Source organism: Sinohyriopsis cumingii, chromosome 19, assembly GCF_028554795.1.
Source record: "Sinohyriopsis cumingii isolate HCF-2022 chromosome 19, ASM2855479v2, whole genome shotgun sequence".
Lineage (NCBI taxonomy): Eukaryota > Metazoa > Mollusca > Bivalvia > Unionida > Unionidae > Sinohyriopsis > Sinohyriopsis cumingii.
The window spans coordinates 67,688,159-67,711,782 of NC_142979.1; the positions used below are offsets into that span (position 1 = coordinate 67,688,159).

Below are 23,624 nucleotides of genomic sequence, written 5' to 3' on the forward strand. Positions count from 1 at the left end.
TGTACCATGCAAATTAAAATCTGGTTGTGATTTTCTTCATTTCTTCCAGTTGCCACAAATATAGTTATTGCATTGGATGTAAGCAGAATTCAGTGAGTAGGAAATCTGATGAAACCTTTTACATGCGATATAACTTGGCTAAAACATTAAGCAGTATATAAGTTTTATTCAAGCAATATCCCGCTCAATGCCATTAGCACTAATGTGCAATGATCATGTAACATTTGCTGAATTTGTTTGTAGGCTTGTACTCGGTTTATTTTTTTAATTTTATTTTGTTGCTTTTAACGGTACCTTGAACACATTTTTGCATACATCATGTGACAAAAATGGTAGTCTAACCGTGTTTATAGTAAGGATGCAGGTTTCTATTAAATATTGGTGCTAGCGTTGTTTACCGGATTCATATACGTTGATATCTTTATATAATACTTACTATAGCAATCAATGTGACGTGAAGTATCACTAGAGACAAGCGATACGGAAGACGAAGAAAGACTTGATATATGTTACGAAGTATATAAAATATAGACATCATTCTTACTTCTGTTCGACAGCTTATATCTATGAAAGCTTGGTTTGCACCTGTTTAAGTTTTAGATTACCTTTAATAGCATATTTGCAATTATTGTAGCTATACACACCATAGAAGCCAGTATATTTCTATACAAAACTGTAGGTATCTACATACAAAGCAGTATACTTCCACGTACAGAACAGTATGTTTCTGTGGTTTTCTTTCGTCAAATAATATCTCTCTGATTGGCCAAACAATTGCAGTAGAATATAAAGGTTCATCAGTTCGCAGCGTCTCGCACGTGAGCGGCGTCGTGATGACGTAAAATCATGTTTAATTAGCATAAAACAGGAGTACGTAGCATATAATGTACAAAGGTCAAGGATAAAGAAAAACTGTCTTGAGGTTGTAATTGAATACTAATGTAGAAAGACACGTGTCCTTCTCGAAGTTTCGCATAGCACATAAGCAATGTTAATTGTGCTTCCAGTATTCTGCTTTCGCAGGTGTGATAGTAAATTGTAACGTATCAGGTTACAAACTCCAGAAATAAAGTAATATTATCCCCAAGTTTATGGTAAATGGAGCAAAGTTTTTTTCGAAGACACGTGACGTTTCACCATGAACGGCGTTTGGGGGTGGCAAGTAGGGCGACCGCCCCAGGTCCCGCTCTTGATGGGGCCCTGCGCTTCAGTCCTAAGGTCGTCCTTATGAGTTTGTCAAGCTATATTCTCTGTTAAATTGGAAACGCTGATACAGGCCGCACGTAATGCACGCAAAGTTGTGAAGTCAACTTAGTCAACTTCGTAACGCAATTAGCAGGTGACAGCACAGATGCAGACAGATGCAGCCATTTTCTCAACGCCATTAGCGGACAACGGCTGTCCGATAACTTGGATTTCAGTTTTTCAAATTTTCGCAGGGTTGCGCGGGAGCCGATGGGCTAGGCGGGCCACGTCCCGTCTATCTCTAGTCTATGGCCATTCCTGTCCAGGTACCCGGATAGTCTTTAGATACCACAGCAACTTAGTTTAGTCTGCTATTAAAACACTGCGCTCAGCTAGTGTCTCAAGAGTTTTTGCAGCAGCACACCAATCGAGATACCGATACTCTGGCCCCGCGCGGTCATGGTCGGCCTTTGGCCCCGCGTACTGCTAACGCCGCCTCTGCGTTTCACAACTATGACACATGACCTTAACATAGATATCAGCGCTACTGCTGCCGTCGCCGCAAAAGGAAAATGATAATGTATGTATCTCCATTCATAGGAGGGACAAAACCCTATTTTGATTCGTATGGCATGATTTCCAATTAAATTCTGATGCAGAGTGACGATTATGATACCAACTTCAACTTTTGGTATTTCCATTGGAAACATCGTACCTAACATTACTTTGGGTTCGGTATGCGGTTGCCCTGGAAACCAGTCGAAAAATCACATCGCGTTGAGAGTAGGGAAACTCGAACATAACTTTTCAGAGTGAAAATGCCGCCATTTAGTATACTATGCTATACTCAATTTCATATACCATATATACCACAAGCATCTGGAAAGTTAGAACACTTTTTGCACTTTGGCCTCTGCTCTTGAAATGAACCCATGGCCCATTTCATACCGAATTTAACCGAGTTGCTCCGTAATTATCCGAATAACCTCCCGAGTTACTTTATACTCCAGCCTACCAAACGCTGGTGGGCACATGTACATAACAAAATTGGCGTCCGTTGTTGTTGAGAAATATTTCAGAAATAAAATTAATTAAACGATTGAAATTTATATGTAAATTATCTACTGACTTTCAAAAACAAATCTGATAAACTCATATAACACACATTTTATTATAGTGACGTTTCGGATGCACATAAATAGTTTGAACAACTTGCTCTTTGCCTGTCAGGATTAAATTTGTTTACTTCGACACCGTTTCCTTACTTACATGTACATGTCCAGATGTAAACAGCTCAAAGCTACTCTCTCGTATGGGTTTGAAATCCGCCCTGGTTTCCAGAAAATAAGACATGATGGTTCTAATGTTAAATTTCGCCAATATCTGCGGTAGCATCGCTGTTGAATATGCATTTTTCGACTCGATAAACGATGTTGAAGTAGTTACAGAAGTTGATGCTGATGCTGAAGCGGCGCCATATTTTGCCCACCACTTATCGAGTGCCTATTACGGTCAGCTGACCACCCGCCGCGTGATCAAAATTCCGAGCAAATTACGAAGTTCACCAAGTCTGCATGAAATGGGCTATAGCGCTGTAATTCTGGAGAAAAAAAATTGTGATAAAGTTATTTTGCTTTTTCTTCTCCTAGCTCGGGCGGAAAGTGGAAGGACTATCTGTGATATTTGATATGGAAGGCGTCGGTACAAAAATGTTATGGAGACCAGGTAAAGAATTCATCATAACAATTTTCAATCTCGGTTAGTGAGAGTAAATAATGCCTTTTAAGAGAAGAGTAATAAAACAAGGAAAAATCGAACTTAAGCCAGAGCTAACTTTGTTACGCATGTGCTATAGAAATATTGACTTTTTGGAATGGATTAATGATTGGCTAATGCTGTTTTTGTTAACTTTAACAGTAATTTTTTTACACATTATTGTATAATAATTAAAAACGGTACTTTTTACACGTTATTGTGTAATATCTAATAACAGTAATTTTTTACACATTATTGTGTAATATCTAATGGTATTTTTACACATTATTGTGTAATAGCTAATAATGGTACTTTTTACACATTATTGTGTAATATCTAATATCGGTACGTTTTACACATTATTGTGTAATATCTAATGGTATTTTTTACACATTATTGTGTAATATCTAATAACGGTACTTTTTACACATTATTGTGTAATATCTAATGGTATTTTTACACATTATTGTGTAATATTTAATAACGATACTTTTTACACATTATTGTGTAGTATCTAATAACGGTACGTTTGACACATTATTGTGTAATATCTAATGATTTTTTTTACACATTATTGTGTAATATCTAATAACGGTACTTTTTACACATTACTGTGTAATATCTAATAACAGTACTTTTTACACATTATTGTGCAATATCTAATGGTATGTTTTTACACAGTATTGTGTAATATCTATTAACGGTACATTTTACACATTATTGTGTAATATCTAATGCTATTTTTACACATTATTGTGTAATATCTAATAACGATACGTTTTACACATTATTGTGTAATATTTAATAACGGTACTTTTTACACATTATTGTGTAATATTTAATAACGGTACTTTTTACACATTTTTGTGTAATATCTAATGTTATTTTTACACATTATTGTGTTCTATCTAATAACAGTACTTTTCATACAGTATTGTATAAAATCTAACCGTTTGAAAAATGGGAGTTAAATGCCTTCTCCAAGTACACCTCGAGGTCGCCAACTCTTGCTGGTCTAAGTGGGTATCGAACCCGCGATCCATGGATTACGAGTTCGACACAGTACCAATTGGGCTACCACGATTCCAGAAAGTTTTGGATATAATAATAATAATAATTATAAAAACTTTGTATAGCGCCTAATCTTTAGAAGCTCTAATCGCTTTACAAAATTAGACAACACTATATCATAAAAAACATATATAATGATATTATTACAGAAAACAAACACCATGAAATTAGAAAACATAAAAACATGCTGTAAATATTTAAGACAGGGAACATTATTAGGTTTGTAAGTTTGTTCTTGCAGTCGAAAAAGGTGAGTTTTAAGAGCACTCTTGAATGGGATCACTGTGTCTTTGTGTCTAAGTTCAGTGGGCAGTTCATTCCACGTTGCCGGGCCCTGGTATGCAAAAGAACGTTGTCCATATGGCTTCGTTTCCGTAGTGGGAATAATGATTACACGATTGTCAGAAGAGGAGCGTAAGTATGTTGTTGGTGTGTACACAAATATGGGTATGTAATACAAATGACTGTGATTGGATGATTGCTTTGTCGTTATTGATTTGATCATTTGTATACCTGCTTCGATGAATCGCAACACGTAATATTGCAAGGAAAAGCTAATGAAACTCCAGCTTTTAATTTCTCTGCTTTACTACAAAATACATATTATCAGCAACCGATTGTGATGTAATGATCGTGAAATGTATCTCACGTATTCGTCAGTATCACTTCATTAACTATGACATGCAATACCTTTATCTTACGTTGCTGCCTGTAAGTTGAAAAAGGTAGACATTATTTGTACTTTTCTGAAATAATAATAAACCATTCAAACTGTGTGAACATACGGGATACAAATAATCGACGCAAATAGGAACGTTATATGCAGTTAACAATCATCAATGTTTTAACTTTTACAGGTCTTCAAATGTATCTGCATTTAGTGAAAGTTTTGGAAGACAACTATCCGGAAATGATGAAGAGGCTTTTAGTTATAAATGGTAAAAAGTATTTACTTTTATCTACGTATACATCCTCGTGGACCAAAACGGTACATGGACAAATATATTGATCTATAAGTAAAACCGAAACGGTACATGGACAAATATATTGATCTATAAGTAAAACCGAAACGGTACATGGACATATATTTTGATGTATAAGTAAAACCAAAACGATACATGGACAAATATATTGATGTATAAGTAAAACCAAAACGATACATGGACAAATATATTGATCTATAAGTAAAACCAAAACGGTACATGGACAAATATATTGATCTATAAGTAAAACCGAAACGGTACATGGACATATATTTTGATGTATAAGTAAAACCAAAACGATACATGGACAAATATATTGATGTATAAGTAAAACCAAAACGATACATGGACAAATATATTCATCAATAAGTAAAACCAAAACGATACATGGACAAATATATTGATCAATAAGTAAAACCAAAACGATACATGGACAAATATATTGATGTATAAGTAAAAGAAAAACAGTACATGGACAAATATATTGATGTACAAGTAAAACCAAAACTGTACATGGACAAATAAATTGATGTATAAGTAAAACCCAAACGGTACATGCACAAATATATAGATGTATAAGTAAAACCAAAACGATACATGGAAAAATATATTGATGCATAAATTAACGGACTCGATCTTGGATATAGTGGAAAAAAACCAACAGAATTATACATATATAATAGTGTCTCAGATAAATTTAAATACAAACTATTAAAGTTACAAAAGAAATGTACAGTACTGTAATGTAGGTACAGATGACGAATCTTCGCATATATATATATATATATATATATATATATATATATATATATATATATATATATATATACAGACCACCACTTTAAGGTATAATTAGGGGATGATACAAATTTATCATTGGAAACCATCTCCATTTATGCAATAATTAACATAATTAACTTGAGTTTCTTATGAATATTTGTGTTTTACTTCCGACCAAAGGTATTTAGCAGATATTGCGATATTGCAATGATGTATTATTCCTACCATCAAATTTTCTTTCATTATTAATGTATATATTTTGCGACCATTCCCATTTCAAACATTTATTGGCTTTCTGTTTTGCTAATACTCTTTCCAGCTCCACGAATATTTCCATTGCTATACAAACTTGCGAGACCGTTAATAAGCGAAGACATGAGAAAGAAAATATTTGTTTTGGGAGGTAAGACATATTCTTTTGGAGAAGCTGTGGATAGTGTTTTTCCTAAAGTTATCAAAGTTAAAATTGAGATACTATTTCATATATTTCGCTTTTTCATTCTATCGTGCTTAATTTCTTTCTTCAAGGAAAACCTTTTGTTGTGAAACAAATCCATTTACATTTTTCCAAATGTAGGTTGTAAAGGTACATGTACGTGTTCTGGAATAAACTAATTCATATTGCCACAGTCCGAAAACATTTGAATAGTATAAATATAGCTATAAAGGTACATGGTGTTTACAAGTATATATTTTTCCACCTAAATATATTTTTAAAAAATAAGACATGTAAATAAGTAATAAATTCTAATAGTAGCAGCCAATATCAGACTCACGAAGCGATAAATAATGCAAGTAATATAATATAAATCTGTTAAAAATAACTTAGAGTGATAATCTGCAACTTTACCCTATCTTTTGTTATCTTAAGGAATAGACATTCAAATAGTCATATGGAATAGAAATTCAAATTGTATCGGGAATATGAATTCAAATATCATAGGGAATAAGAATTCAAATATCACAGGGAATAAGTATTCAAATATCATAGGGAATAATAATTCAAATTCTCAAAGGCAATAGGAATTCAAAGTCATAGGGAATAGGAATTCAGATATTATATGCAATAGGAATTCAAATGTCATATGCAATAGGAATTAAAATATCATAGGGATTAGGAATTCAAATAGCATAGGAAATAGGAATTCAAATATCATAGGAAACAGAAAATTGTCATATGGAATAGGAAGTAAAATTTCATCGGGATTAGGAATTCAAATATCATGGCTATTTCAGTACAACTAGTGGAAGGTGAGGTCGTGGGTTCGATCCCCGACCTAGTCATATCAAAGACTTACAAAAATGGTACTAAAAACTGCCTTGCTTGGCGCTCAGCATTAAGAGGTTAGTGTTAGGACTGGTCGGACTGGTGTCAGGATAATGTGACAGGGTGGGACATCATGCTACATGTCTGCTAGACATCACTATAAACTGTCACACTGCAGACATCGTATGACTGAAAAATTGTTAAAGCTACGTTAAAAATCCATATCACACACATCACACTATTTTCAGCAAAACTAGTGAAAGGTGAAATCTAAGTACTAAATTTGGCAAGTGCATTTGGATTTGAACGATTTTACTTTCAAGTTTAAATTCTTTATTTTTCGAGTTTTTCTTTATTATTTTAAACGTAAGTAGTCATTCAAACAGACTGAAGAATTAATATGTTCCTACAGCTGACTGCAAAGAATTTCTACTGAAGCACATTGATGCCGACCAACTTCCAGCATATCTAGGAGGCAGACTCACCGATCCTGATGGAAATCCGCGATGCGTCACCATGGTAAGTGCAACGCAAGTAAAGTTCTTTAAACATGTCAATACCATCCATTTAGGCAATGTACAATGTCAATCCAAAAGTCTGTGCAATCAAATTTACTTTACAAACTAAAATCAATACATATTCATCCTTCAAATCAACGACCAAAAGCAATGTTTTTGGTGAAAAATAATCACTTATTTACTATTGGTGTTGGAGTAATAGATATCTCAACAGATGCTATTCCATTAAATTTTTCTATTAAAAGAAAAAATACGTACTTTGTTCCCGTCAATGTAGTTGCCGAATTTGAGAACACTATTTCAGAATTATTTTTTCCTGCGGCATAAAATGAAAACCTGCGGCTTTGATTGACCCGTTTAAAATGAAACTGTGCAAACTGAACGAATACGACATAGCAGTCAGACAGATCCTGTGCCTTTGTCATGTTTACCCCGACCCAGAGTAGCCCAGTTTGAAACATGTATAATCAAGGTAGTTCTGACGGGTCATTGTTTGATGTCGAACATTACCGAAGGCTAGTACTAATCCGTTACGTAAGATTGTTGTGGCTAGAATCGAAGGACCGAACATCGGAGTTGCGAAGTCACAGACAGCCAGTTATCACCTAGGTGTCGAAATGTTTCCAAGATCAAAAGAAATTGCATGAAGAAGTGGGAGTGTCCTAACTTCTTTCCCCTGCAAACAGACAGACAGGTTGAACTGGCCACTAAGACGATTGGACAGGGGCATAGCGCCACCCAATCAGAATCGAGATGGGGGGAGACCTTGATTTGGGTAGAATGATATCCCTGCGTTTTCCGGCAAAAGTTAGTTCGCTAAGAGAAATTACCCAGAGTGGAGGTTAGCGTAACTCCGAATAGCCATTCGTTATTGGCGGGAAAATCTTAGAGCGGGAAATAAGTACAGAAAGCTTCAAAAGGTCAGTAGATATTTGTTCGGTCTTTGTGGAATGCGACTGCTTTTAATTGTAGGTCGTATGTATACTTTATTAGTACTAGAATCGTAGTACGAAGAATTACTTTGTTTTGTTAATATATTTGCATATTTTGAAGAAATGAGTTGATATTTGTAAAGAATTATTTAGCTTGCCAGCCGTCGTAAGAGTTAATATTGTAATTTACTATGTGGGTATTTTATAGTAGACTAACACATATGTTCATATGATTATAGATTTTGCCATTGTTGAATATTTGTAATGTACAGACATGCGTCTGATTTTGTCAGATTGTAGTACGATGAGATTAAATATATATGTGTATATACTGACGTGACGCAATGTATTGATGTCTGTATAACAATTCGCTGATACTGTGTTATTACGCCATTGTTTACCCTGCAAGAAGTGTGTGGGAATTTCGATGTGTATGCATGCGTGGCCGAAACAGTGACAGCTATCTGATGGTTAATTGTCGTTATAGTGTGAGTTGAGGTTCGATAAAACATTTGTTAACGCCTTGTGGTTTTTCACAGGAAGCTTTGAGGGACAGACCAGTTAAAGTTTGGTCCCGTAGTCTCGGATAGAGAGACGGAGGAAAGGAGAAGAAAGGAGAGAAGAAAGGTGAAGTGAAGTCTGGAGCGAAGTTGGAGGAGGAGATAGTAGAGAGGGAAACAGACAAAGGAGGAATTAGAGGAACGGAAAGAAGGAAGGAATCAGCGGGAAGAAATAGATGAGTAGATGCAAGGACGGGGGAAAATCGAACTCACACTGTAAATCACGGGATGAATTAGGCTGTCACTTGGTCGAGGGAAAGACGAGTGATTGGAAGTTATCGTTTTTAAATTATCACATTTATTAAATTGTTATTGATTGGATTTCTTCTTCGTGTTCTCTATAATTTAACCGTCGGCATTGCTGACTGGGGGCTCAGAGCTGTAAATCTACATCATCACTAATTTAACTTTCTAACCTAACGAGCCAGGGTGGAACTTTCAATTTAATTTAATTAAATTATATTGGGAGAACCCCACCCCAATACGACAGAACGCCACAGTGGGCGCTTCGTCCGGGATTTGAATTAGACATAAATATTATTTTACGACCTAAAAGTTTATTTGTTAGGAAGTATTAGTGAACAGTGTGAGATATTTTCCATCCTATGTATTTTGAATTTTTATGATTTTCTCATCTTGTGTTTGTTATATTTGATATTTGCATGTTTGGTAGATCTTTTATTACGTGGAGTAATTGTGAAGCAAATATCGAGCAAATATCTTACCTGAACGAAATTAGTTGTTGTCGACAGGTAAGTATTTGGCTGGGAACTTGTAATATCTGTCCATTGTTAGTAAGGTCGAGACAAGGTATCACATCCTGTTAGTTTAACAATATGGCTACAGAAAGGCAAATGATAAAGGAGTACCGTGCCATGGGTTCGGAAGATCTCGGATACGAGGGAGATCGCCTGGCAGCATTTATTGAAGAAAGAATCAAGGAATGGAAGGCAGAAAAAGCAGCGGAGAAGGAGCTGGCCAAGATATCAGCGGACCGAGAGCTGGCCAAGATAGCAGCGGACAGAGAGCTGGAGTTGGCCAAGATATCCACGGACAGTGAAAACCCAGAAAGAGCTGGAGCTGGCCCGGATAGCCGCCGAAAGATAAACACAGAAAGAGTTGGAGCTGGCCAGGATATCAGCGGCCACAAAAGAACGAGAGCTTGCTCACACTCTCGAAATGGAGAAGGTCAGGTTAGCCGCTAGGGACATAGATCGGGACGACGCTAGCACAAGTTCTGGAGGGACCGGACGACCTTTCATCGACCACCGAATGGTCCAGATAAGTATGCCGCGGTTCAGCGATAAGGAGGAATCTATCGACGATTTTCTTGTTCAGTTTGAGAAACTCGCTCACGCTCATAAAATTCCTGAACAGCATTGGGCGATTAATGTCTCAGCTTTTTTGCAAGGTGCAGCTCGTGAAGTCTACCACGGCTTAGCTGCAGACGATGCTGACGACTACTATGCGCTCAAAAAGGCCCTTCTCTGCCATTATCGGCTGACCGCCGAAACATATCGCAAACTTTTTCGGGACTCGGCGAAAAAGGCAACGGAGACCCACTCTCAATTCCACACCCGTGTTCGAGGGTTATTTGAGAAGTGGATGAAGATGGCCGAAGTCGAACGATCGTACGACGGGCTACGCGAGGTTATACTCAAGGAACATGTCCTGAGTACTTACCGTCGCGAGTTGACAGTCTTTCTAGCAGAGAGAGAGCACCGGACGCTCGAAGAGATCGCTAGCATGGCGAAGCGATACGAGCAGGCACACTCGAAAAGTGGAGGTTCCGGGGGTGCGGATCGACCCCGACCCACTGAGTCGCGCCGTGTGGTTGAGGTAGAGCCGGCTGTCCGTAACCGTCAGGGCGACGGGAGGGTCGGAGGGGGATCTACAGGTAGGGATGCCAACCATAGACCTGGACAGGCCTCACCCACGAAAGCGGGACTTGCAGGTCGGCGAGGACCGCCGACGTGTTACAACTGCAAGCGCCCGGGGCATATTGCCAGGGACTGTCCCAAGGGCAGGCAGACCCAGGTGAATGCCGTCGCTAGGAAGGAGCGCGAGCCGGAGGCAAGCTGTAACCCAGCCAACCTCGCGTCTGCTACTGTCAACGGAGAAGGTGCCACCATCTTGTATGACACTGGGTGTAACGTCCCAGCCCTTGTCGACAAGAAGTACGTTAAGCCCGAGGATTACACAGGGGAGGTAATCGAAGTTCAGTACGCGAACAGCGCGCGTGACTCATTACCAGTGGCTGTCATTGACCTCGATTCACCGTACGTGAAGGGGAAAATTGAAGCTGCATGCTTGGATGGTTTATCACATGACGTCATACTGGGATGTCGTTATGTGTTGCCACAACCGAACCCAGAAACCTGCACACCGATGCCGGTGAGTGCTGTGGAAACCAGGTCCAAGAGTCGACAGACGAAAGCGAAGCCGATGGAAGTTACATCGACACCGGTGAGTAACGTTCTTCCGGCCGAGCTGAGGAAGTTGCAACAGGAAGACGCAACTCTGGCGCAGTTGCACGAACACGCTGCAGCAGGGACGGAGAGAGAAACTCCGAATGGCGGGGTGAAGTTCGCATACAAGAAGGGGATCTTGTATCGCTACGCCAGGAATGGTAACGAACACTTTAAGCAAGTCGTCGTACCAAAAGAGAAGCGAGGCGAAGTGTTAAAACTCGCGCACGAAAGTCTCATGAGTGGACACATGGGAATTGCCAAGACGCTTGACCGTCTTGTCAGAGAATTCTACTGGCCAGGGGTCCAGGGAGACGTTAAGCGGTTCTGTCTCTCCTGTGACAAGTGCCAGAGAATGGCACCGGAAACGGCTCATCGACCCGTCCACTTGGGGAGTAAACCTGTTATCGATGAACCATTTCGATGCGTCGCGATGGATTTAATCGGACCGATAAAACCCGCATCGTCGCACGGGAATCGTTATATGTCGCGTACGGCAGTCGGAAGTTGTCAGCTGCCGAGAAGAACTACTCCGTATCGGAAAGAGAATGCCTCGGAATCGTGTTCGGTATATCACGGTTCGAGCGGTACTTATACGGGCGGAAGTTCATCTTGGAGACCGACCACCAACCACTCGCGTATCTCGCGCAGGCGAAATTGTCGAATGGACGATTGATGCGATGGTCGCTGTTCTTACAACAATACCAGATACAGATCAGATACGTGAAAGGAACTTAGAACGTAGGCGCCGATTTCATGAGTAGGAGCGCTGGAATGGTATAGATCGCTGTATATATATATATATATATATATATATATATATATATATATATATATATATATATATATATATATATATATATATATATATATATATATATATATATATATAGTCATGTTCATACTCAGTGTGTAGTGTCGCGATAATTTTGTTCTTTATTTCGTGTATTAATGCCATTGCATTTGAAGTAATTTTGAGGGAATAAAATCCCGATTTTATTCTCAAGCGTGGGGGGGGGGATGTCATGTTTACCCCGACCCAGAGTAGCCCAGTTTGAAACATGTATAATCAAGGTAGTTCTGACGGGTCATTGTTTGATGTCGAACATTGCCGAAGGCTAGCACTAATCCGTTACGTAAGATTGTTGTGGCTAGAATCGAAGGACCGAACATCGGAGTTGCGAAGTCACAGACAGCCAGTTATCACCTAGGTGTCGAAATGTTTCCAAGATCAAAAGAAATTGCATGAAGAAGTGGGAGTGTCCTAACTTCTTTCCCCTGCAAACAGACAGACAGGTTGAACTGGCCACTAAGACGATTGGACAGGGGCACAGCGCCACCCAATCAGAATCGAGATGGGGGGAGACCTTGATTTGGGTAGAATGATATCCCTGCGTTTTCCGGCAAAAGTTAGTTCGCTAAGAGAAATTACCCAGAGTGGAGGTTAGCGTAACTCCGAATAACCATTCGTTATTGGCGGGAAAATCTTAGAGCGGGAAATAAGTACAGAAAGCTTCAAAAGGTCAGTAGATATTTGTTCGGTCTTTGTGGAATGCGACTGCTTTTAATTGTAGGTCGTATGTATACTTTATTAGTACTAGAATCGTAGTACGAAGAATTACTTTGTTTTGTTAATATATTTGCATATTTTGAAGAAATGAGTTGATATTTGTAAAGAATTATATAGCTTGCCAGCCGTCGTAAGAGTTAATATTGTAATTTACTATGTGGGTATTTTATAGTAGACTAACACATATGTTCATATGATTATAGATTTTGCCATTGTTGAATATTTGTAATGTACAGACATGCGTCTGATTTTGTCAGATTGTAGTACGATGAGATTAAATATATATGTGTATATACTGACGTGACGCAATGTATTGATGTCTGTATAACAATTCGCTGATACTGTGTTATTACGCCATTGTTTACCCTGCAAGAAGTGTGTGGGAATTTCGATGTGTATGCATGCGTGGCCGAAACAGTGACAGCTATCTGATGGTTAATTGTCGTTATAGTGTGAGTTGAGGTTCGATAAAACATTTGTTAACGCCTTGTGGTTTTTCACAGGAAGCTTTGAGGGACAGACCAGTTAAAGTTTGGTCCCGTAGTCTCGGATAGAGAGACGGAGGAAAGGAGAAGAAAGGAGAGAAGAAAGGTGAAGTGAAGTCTGGAGCGAAGTTGGAGGAGGAGATAGTAGAGAGGGAAACAGACAAAGGAGGAGTTAGAGGAACGGAAAGAAGGAAGGAATCAGCGGGAAGAAATAGATGAGTAGATGCAAGGACAGGGGGAAAATCGAACTCACACTGTAAATCACGGGATGAATTAGGCTGTCACTTGGTCGAGGGAAAGACGAGTGATTGGAAGTTATCATTTTTAAATTATCACATTTATTAAATTGTTATTGATTGAATTTCATCTTCGTGTTCTCTATAATTTAACCGTCGGCATTGCTGACTGGGGGCTCAGAGCTGTAAATCTACATCATCACTAATTTAACTTTCTAACCTAACGAGCCAGGGTGGAACTTTCAATTTAATTTAATTAAATTATATTGGGAGAACCCCACCCCAATACGACAGAACGTCACAGTCTTGTACATACCCAGTGTAAAAAAAGGGTGTTATTGTAATGACCATATTTTCATGCTCAAACTTGGACTAAACCAAAAGGTATGTTTGATTGGTTGAAACCCAAACGGCTGTCCAATCAAATATCGCAAATGTTACTTCAGCCTCCGAGTAAAGCATTAGAATGGTTGATTGTGGTTTATTGTTTATTGTTGTAGGGTTTAACGCCATTTTTCAGCACACGATAGGCTATACATGGCGATCAGTATTTAATGGTGGAGGAAAGAACCCGGGAAAACCGTGCGCGTATCCTCGCTTTCCTACGTCAAAATCTGGCAACGGCGCTTAGGGGTCGTGTTCTAGTGACATTTGATTTAGACAATGGAAAAACATCTTTCAAAAATCTGAAAGTGAATTAAATCGTTAGGCACATATTGCAATACTGTTCAGTCTGGCATGTGTATTAGATTTAATTATATCTGATTTAATATATATTTATTTCAATTTAATTATTTGTCAGTTTATAAAAGATTTTGTTTTCTTCATTATATGCTATTGTAATGTAAATTGATTCACTAGAGATGATACTTTTTCAGAAAATAGTTTGACCTTGACTGTTCGTTTTGTAAACACGAGGTGTTAATATAGATCTTGACCTTGCTTCAAAATTAGTAACAACCACGTAAACCAGTTCTATTTTTATTTTAAAATGATTGCTTGTTGTCGAGGTAAACAATTTTGTCTTTATTTTTTATTTCTTAGAATAAAATAATTGGTTTTCGTAAGGGCCACACTGGGTGTACGTGTATTTTAACAAGTACCCATTTTCTACGAGGTTGTAGAACATGATCACTTGACCCCCTTTTTACCTTTTAGAATACGAAATAACCTTTGTTTTGGAGACTTATTCTCAGTAGAAGTTGGGCTCTTACACTGGAAGTTCTATGTTGTGCTGTTTGGAGCAATTTTAAATTACTTGGATTCAAAAGGATTAATTCTGTTATTTTCCTGGAAAATACGTGTGCTCATATGAACTTACTGAGCAAAGACAGTTTTAATAAAAATTTATTTGGATTTCGAACACCGGAGTGATAATTCTTGTTTCTGCAAGGAACTGTAGACTTCAACACTACAGCATACGTCATTGTCTTCCATCTTGGATTTTTCGTCGGGACCAGAACTTGCAATCATTAGAACATTTTGTTATAAGGACTACTAACATTTTATTAATGGATTATTCTTTGATTATTTTGAATTTGATTCTTGAAACCGTAATTCATTTTTTTTCCCTCCATTTTTACAGAATTTTCCCAGGAAAATATATTAATTATATTTTTTTCAAAGCTTGTTATTTTCACTCTTTTTTGTGTTACTGTTTATTTGAACTTAAATAATTGACATAAGAAGTCTAACAGACGCGAACATATAAGACTTCATCTGATTGACAGATACAATTAATGATTATATTAATAACATAAGGTCATCAAAACGTGACCCCTAAGCGGTCGCTGTCAGATCGTCACGTAGGAGAGTGGATACATAATATTAATCCGATTGAACCATACATCTGGATCAGAGCCTCTCATCATTCTTCTGTTCCAGCGTATTCTCGGCTCTCCTTATATTCCCTGAAATTTAAGATGGTTCCATGTCGATCGTTTTAATTTTCTCTGTGACTAAAAGCCTAAAATGTGTCCAACTGGAAAACGTTGATGTAGCTGTGAACATAACTAATAATGAGGAAGAAATATGAATCTCATGTCTAATAGTGGGAAATTCCCCCGCCCCCCCCCCCCCGAAAAAATATAACCATTAACGTATGAACGCTTGAAAAACATTTGATGCACCGCAGCATATTTCAGTTTAAAAATTGTCAAACATATTTACTTTTACAAAGGAATTTGTCATTTAAATGTTGTATACATATAAAACAATAATGAAAACTATTATTCTTGAAAGGAGTCATGAGATATCATTACAATTACTAAATTGATTTCTTGGTAATGTATGTACTGCACAAACTCAAATCTGCCGTCGTATATTGCACCGGTAGATATGGATCTATGCAATTCATTATGAGTAATCAGTAGGACAAACACCAAAGACCCTGATCTGCCAGAATATTATGCAAGCGTTGAAAGGACATTAATTAATAGCTGCGATTACAACCCTGTATTTTAATAGATATGCCAGGGAGGAGACGTGCCGGAGAAGTATTATTTGGACAGTTCGGAACTTCTGCAGCACATGCAAGAAGCCACCATTCCAAGGGGAGATAAAATCCTCGTTGAATTTGAAGTAGGAAGTCCAGGAAGTATCTTAAGGTAAACGATATTTGACAACTTTAAGGACATGACAGAAGCAAAAACAGACAATTGCAGAAGCAAAATAGTGAAAAACAACTTATAAGAAAAGAAGCAACATTGAATTCGTCCATTTTTCCTATTACTGTACACGACTAGGTGACATAACATATATGGTATGACATGACTTTGTCATGTCTGTTTTTGTAGTTACCTTTCCAAAACAGCCACTTTTAGATGAATTAATTAGGCATTAAATTCCATTATATAATCAATTTTCTTCAAAGGTCCTTATTTCAATTCCCAGAAATTATGTATAAAGTCAGTTTTGACTGTTCCAGTTTATATCTTGTCATGTACCACTATCCCAACGAGAGATATCTGGACAAAGATGAAATATCTCAGTGTATACATTGAACATATCAGAGTGCAGATTTCGCCTATAAACACGAATATATGTATGGACTTTGATCACTTCTGTTGTGCGTTCTCATTTAATTTATTACTTGTTCGGGGCGTTTTAAAATTTACTTTACTAAAGTTATTTTTACATCATGTATTATCCTGTATTTTCTAGGTGGGAATTCAAGACAGAAGGTCATGATGTTGGATTTGGTGTCCTCCTAAAAGATGGACAGAAAAGTGTTCCCATAGTGCCAGTTAAGCGTGTCAATAGCCATCTTGTGGCAGAGGACGGCAGCATAGTGTGTGATATGGCAGGCACATGTAAGCTGCTCTCTCTTTTCATCTATTATTTATTGTCTCTCCTGCGTAAGCTTATCAAGAAATAGGCATCGTTTCTCTGGGATCAGGATAACGGCGGCGACGTGAACGTTTAACGTCTATTAGACCTTTGTCTTCAAGCTATTGAAAACTCTGTTACCGTTGGATACATGATATAAAAATGCGTAGGCAAGACGTCACTTTCAGCAGAAACAGATTTTTTAAAAATATTTCTTTATCCTTTATTAAGGAAAACAATTTGTCCTCATTCGTTCAAAATTTAATCCATTCTTATTTAGTTGTACTTTGCTTAATCATACTCAATCTTGATAGACTCTAGTAGCGGCAATGCCAGATACTATTACGGACATTTCGTTTACTTCACACAGTAAGTATGCATAGTTTTGCATAACCCATCGCAAGTTACCAATCATTTTACATAGTTCTACGTAACACATCACAAGTAACCAGTCCTTTTAGATAGTTTTGCATAACGTATTGCATGTAACCAATCAGTTTTACAAGGCTAATAAAGTTCAAGTGGATTTATTGGATAATAGCAAATCATAAGAGTACATCAATTAATGGCCATAGTTCCTACACTAAACATGAAAATTACCACATAAATAAATTATAATTAAATACGTCAAAAATATATTTAGATAGCTATAAACTGGATTTAACTCATACCTTTTCAAGGAATTTAAAATAATCGAATGTAATTGAATGCCGCTAAATCCTAATGGATTCTTTGGAAATTATATGTTCAGGATAATGCAGCACATCGACTTGGATAGTATTATTCTTGTGATGAACCACACATGCGCAGTCGATGAAAGATGTGTATTGATATTGCGCTAAAATATTTGTTTGAAAATACGTTCTACATATTAAAACGTATGTTTCATTTAATTTGTCATTCCACCATATAATATATAAAAAGGATGCATTTGATATTTTTCATTCACTTTCATTTTCAGTTGTAATCAGTGCCGGATTTAGACATGGCGAGGCCCTAAGCCATGGAAAACTGTAGAGGCCCTATTTGGTATAAAATAAATTTGAGAGGCCTCTTCAAACAGAGTTTAGACTGTGAAGCCTAAGCTCTAGCTTGTTTAGCTTATGCCTAAATCCGGCACTGGATGTAAGCATAGATTTTAACAATAATAGCACCATTAGTTGTTTGAGACATATATTATTCTCTTTGTTTTGTGTCTTAAATGTCTATCATATAATTATGAAAATGCTACAGTCACCTTTTGTCACTATCTCTTGAAATTTCCGTGTTAAATTGCAGATGTTCTAGTGTTTAGCAATAAATTTAGCTGGTTCCGGTGTAAACATGTCCACTATCACGCAGAAGTTTTGCACCCTGTAGAGGGGAAAGAAATGGATTTAGATGTCAAGCAACAAAGAAGGTCAAATGAATATTGTCATCATGCATGTACATTTAGTGGTGTTACATATACATTTAGTGGTCTTACATGTACATTTATTGGTGTTACATACATGCATGTTTAGCGATGTTATTTACATGCAAATTTAGTGGTGTTACATGCATGTACATTTAGTGGTGTTAAATATAGTCTGTGGATGCATGCAGTTATATACTTTGCTTTGCACTTCCCTTTTCAAGGAAAGAAGCAAGCGCCAATATTCTTCTGACCAAGCAAACTTTATCATCATGATTGTTTCTATATTCATTAAAACGTAATGAATCACTTTACTATGTGCTGGAGAAAAGAAAATTTTGAGCTTCCATAGGTTTTCCATATCTACTATATATCTTGCCAACTGCCGGATGAATATGAATATTGCTTACAGAAAGTGTGCTTGGAACGTTTTACGAAATATAATCAATCGGGGGTGGAGATATAATGCATTGGACTGAAATGTGTGGAAGTTTTGGATACCATCATGCTAGTTATAATGTAACGGTGAACCTGAGATAATGCTTTTCAAGCCATTAATCAGAATGGTTCAACTTATATCTCTATGGCTTCGGCGAATTTTAAAATGTAAGATAATATATGGACCTAAATAGTGGTGTGATGTCTTTTATTGTTTGTTTGTAAGCTAATGTTGCTTTTTTACGTAGCTCTGAATGGACATTGGTATTTTCAAGTGCAAATCACAGTATTACCTTTGTTGTTAGTATCCAGACAGTTTATACGACTGTGATCCTTCAATCAACTATCGAATTAAAGAAATTTCAACCAACTGCTATCCAGTCCATTATCAACAACACACCAATGAGAGACGCGGTGTGCTAATGAGCTACCGTCATTGATCGTGTGTGCTAACAAACGTTGTCAATACAAGTGCAATGGCAGGACGGATGAGGAATCCTCAAAAAACGAAGTTGTCAGTTTTGAGTATAAAGTCATCTTCGGCGCTAAGGATAAGACTGACTATTATGGCCTAGACCCATGTTTTTTCATGAATTTCTTCCGGTGTCTATTTGCATACATCTTACTCTTTTAGGCGACACGGATCGGACTCGATACAACTGGTCTCATAGTCATTACATCACGCTATGGGAATATAATATCGCCCCTCCATCTTGAAACCTTTTGCGAGAAGTTTTCTTTAGTTTCTTTGAAGTCGAATGGATGGAGTATGTAGACACAATCAAACACCCGTACAAAACGGAACAGCCTATGAGAGCTGGCATCTACGCCAGTGGACACATACAGAGCTATAAGAAGATAAATCATAACGAGAATGAAAGATTTTGTTGAGGTTTGTACCATTCTGATAAAAAAATGGATATGATGCTTCAGTCACGGTTTAATAAAAGGTTGCACCGTTTGTTACCTTATATAAACACAATATTTCCTTCGTACATTTTGTGACCAGAAGATCGTTGCTCGCTTGGCGCCGCATAAAATAGAAATAAAACTAATTAACAGTCTCCTCGATCTTGAAACAATGCCTCCTACGAGCGTAAAGCGGAACATGGCGGGCAAGGTCCCTACAGTCTCCGTACACAAGGAAACCGAGACCATGTACAGTTTTGTGATTCCCTCTAGAAAAAGTAAGATGAACCTTAACACCTTTGGTCGTTAATCGGAGACTAGCCCCTGAAATTAAAATGTCGGCGAAATTAGTAGGCCGTGCAGGTAATCTCCCCAACACCCTCAATTTCATGCGCGTTCATACTTATTAGAGCGGTTATATCACCCAGCGGGGATGTGGTACAAATCCTGTCAACAAATGCTTTTGGGACATCGCCTTTTGGACTTGCAAGCTTCGTCCATAGCAACGATTCTGTTCTCGTTCATGTTTGTTGGACCCCACGTGGTTTCCCTTGCTTTTTGTCTGCTCGAGAAAGGGCCTACTGTTAGCAAAGTTACGCACATCGCCAACCGCATCCCTTACCGAGTTCCGTGTCTAACGGTTATTAGTTTCAATATATGCAATTGTTATCACGTCTTGAGAATCAGTAGACTTTATTCGCGTTCATGTTGATGGTACTTTGCATGGGTGCAGTCAAATCCACTCCGGCCTAGTTATAAGTAAATGATTAACGTATACTTTGGTCGTCACATCCTGAAGAGCTACGGTGCCTGCTTATGATGAAAGTTTACTTTTCCCGTATCCAGGTGACCAGTCTTGCACTTACAGCTTTGGTGACAGATCCCTCATATATTCTAATCTGTTGACTGCAGCATTTATGTGCTATTTTCTCACCGCATTAGAGTCCCTAGTAGGAGCTGGCAAGCCCGAGATTCTTTCGGCCGCCATGTTTAGGGCACCAGTTACAAGACTTGGCCACTCAGAGAGCAACTTGTTCGTTGACATATGTTGTCGTGGACATTTTGCCGAGCCGTGTGATCGCAGTTTTTCAGAGCCACGTCGTTGTCTTCATTTTTTGCTTTGCATCCACCTAGAAGACGGCTAGATTGCCTGTCTCTTCCACGCCTGCCGGACAAATCAACAGAGAGTAGCGGTTCATGCCAGTGCCTTCAGATTCCCGACATTATTTGCGAATTCAAATAAGAGGTTTTTACACTATATACCGCCAACTCGACCTTTTTGTGTCACTGGGCGAATCCCTGGTCCAGTCTCTTCTTATTGTGACTGCTAGAAGATATCTACCATATTGCTACTACCTTCTTGTTTCTAAGCAGACCGGCAGGGTCAGCGACAGCGCCACATCCATCAACGCGCCGGATATCTGATTACGAATTAGCATCTTCAGCTCCTGAATGGATGCGTGGACGCAGATCAACTTGTTGTACTTTTTCTGGGGAGGGCGAGTTGTAATGGTTAGCGGTATGAGCAGTAGCTCTCTGTCGCGGAGGTAAACAACGAGCGCTGGTGGCGGCAGGAGGCCATACCAGTCCTGGCAGAGCAGGCAGACAGGCGTTGCCTGGAACGTCACCCAACGAGTACCGCGGATCTGCAAAGTGTGGAGTTAATAATGCCGGTCCCGTGCTCGCTGATCCCTAGCATTTGCTCCAATTTGTCTCGCATGTAGACTGCCTTCAAATGCTTCATGTATCTGGTAAGCCGTATCAGATCAAGGTTAGAAAGGGCAACGGTGGCTCTGTTATATGCGTTATTAAACTTTTATACGAACTTCTTCTTGGTGTAGCTTCGGAGTGGGTGGCCTTTCGGAAAGCGCTCGTATCAAGGAGGTGAACATCCTAGGACATGTCTCAGAAGATGTCCTTCAATTCCACCTCCAACAGCAAACTGTAAGTCTTCTGGAGATTGGGCGATTCAGATTAAGTACAAGTGTGTTTAGTGGACCACGACAAGGTTGTCCTCAAATATCCCAGGAGACTGAAAGGCTTGGCTAGCTACAACGCATCTCAGCTTGTTCTCTCTGCCCTCAGGCCGGAACAGATCAAAGCGGACACGCTTCCGCAAATTTCCCATTGTCTTACTAAAGACGGAATTATTTAACATTTTTAGTAGGTCTTGTCAAACTAGTTTGTGGCTTTGCTTCAAAGGTATGTATTCCTTTGAATGTACTGTGCAATCGAAGGGCTCTGATCAAACTGTAACGATCGATATATTTTACTGATGTTCATATAAATGCTGGCTATTCCGGTAGCGAACGACGGACGGCTCTTTTTGTAGCTTATTGGATACAAACTTTGTGGAATCGGTATGATTGCCTCCCAACTTGTCCACCATATCTCACTAGTAGGTGGATAGACACTCTTTCCTGACAGTCATAACAGCTGTGGGAGTCGCCCAACTCTTTGGGATATTCCATGTCAGTTACGAGAAGGTATTCTTGGGGGTTTCTGGGGGTATGCTACTTAAGCGATTTTAACCTCTTCGGGGTCGGCCCATTGGACGTCTCTAGTGGGAAGGCATACATACTCGTACAGATGAGCACTCACATCCTTGGCGATCAGTAGGGCGAGATCATGTTTGATATACTGACGGGTTATGCTGAAGTCTTTCTATGAATGGTCTTTAACCAACTTGGACAGACTGCTCAACTGATAGCTGCCTATAAAATGGAGTAGAACCTAGTGAAAAGGTCGTATATTTCTCCATGATATAGTGGATGGCCATAATAGTTGCCGTTATTAGGTTGCCGTCGTAGTTTCGCAAATTGTGGAATATGACGGCACTTTATTTTTTTTTTTTTTACCGGGCTTAATTTTGCTTCTGGAGGTTGCAGCCGTTGTGGCCAGATCCTGGATATTAGCCAATAATATGACTGGTGTCGTACCTGGATCTTACCTAGAAGCTTTTGACAGATGTGATATAGCTTAGCCTTGTTAGACGCTTAAGGTTAGCTAATTCCTCTCGGATTCCTTCCGAGCTTGTTTTCTATGCTTTTTACAAGTTTGATTAACGCGTCTTTTCCTCTGTATATAAATGGGTGGTTTGGTTTTGCTGTCACAGCGTTTGACTATGTAGCCGACTGGCAGTTGTATATGTGTCACAGTATGTATAATCAATATCTTCCCTTTTCACATTTTCACGGGCATTAATGGGCCTGAGGTCAGCATAGATTACGTATGTTACGGACATCTGACGACAGATTTATTCAAAGTATAGTTTATTCTTGCCGGATTCTGATGGGTATGTCCTCTGTTACTTTGAGTCTATACCACGGTAGATCTTTTACATCGAGAAGGTTGGCTCTGGAGAAGTCTTGGAGGTATCGGGAGCAAACATGCTTACGGTGCACGTATTTGCTACTACTGTGTACCATTTGGGAAAAAACTTGGATATTTTGATCCAGAAGTAGAGTTGTTTTTCATCTTCGGTAAGTTGCAATAGGTTGGCGGTTGAATAATCTCCCTATACTGTAATATGACCTTTAGTTCTATGCATTGCAACTTGTCGGCCTGGTGGCCACCTCCACCCCGGTTTCAAAGTTGTCAATAGCCCCCAGTTTCAGCAGGTCAGTGGCATTACCGCTGGGCATGTACCGTGCAATAGGTGTTGAATCATTTTTCTGCGCACCAATATACACGTGTTTGTTCCTCGTCAAACCATGGTTATTAATGGTATATGATAGACACACTGCA

The 23,624-nt window shown here is 38.6% G+C and overlaps 1 protein-coding gene across 3 annotated transcripts in view; it reads left to right on the forward strand.

Annotated features, from left to right (window-relative positions):
* Positions 1 to 23,624, forward strand: part of LOC149775884 (retinal-binding protein-like) — a 44,120-nt gene that overhangs the window by 15,270 nt on the left and 5,226 nt on the right. For 2 of the 3 annotated variants that reach the window (XM_089943243.1, XM_089943245.1), the window contains 6 exons: positions 2,835 to 2,910; positions 4,869 to 4,949; positions 6,094 to 6,177; positions 7,454 to 7,560; positions 16,277 to 16,416; positions 16,973 to 17,121. In XM_089943243.1, coding sequence (XP_089799369.1) covers positions 2,835 to 2,910; positions 4,869 to 4,949; positions 6,094 to 6,177; positions 7,454 to 7,560; positions 16,277 to 16,416; positions 16,973 to 17,121 — 637 coding nt within the window. Of the gene's footprint in view, positions 1 to 2,834; positions 2,911 to 4,868; positions 4,950 to 6,093; positions 6,178 to 7,453; positions 7,561 to 16,276; positions 16,417 to 16,972; positions 17,122 to 18,415; positions 18,537 to 23,624 lie in introns of all 3 variants that reach the window. The other variant, XM_089943244.1, reaches the window with a different exon arrangement.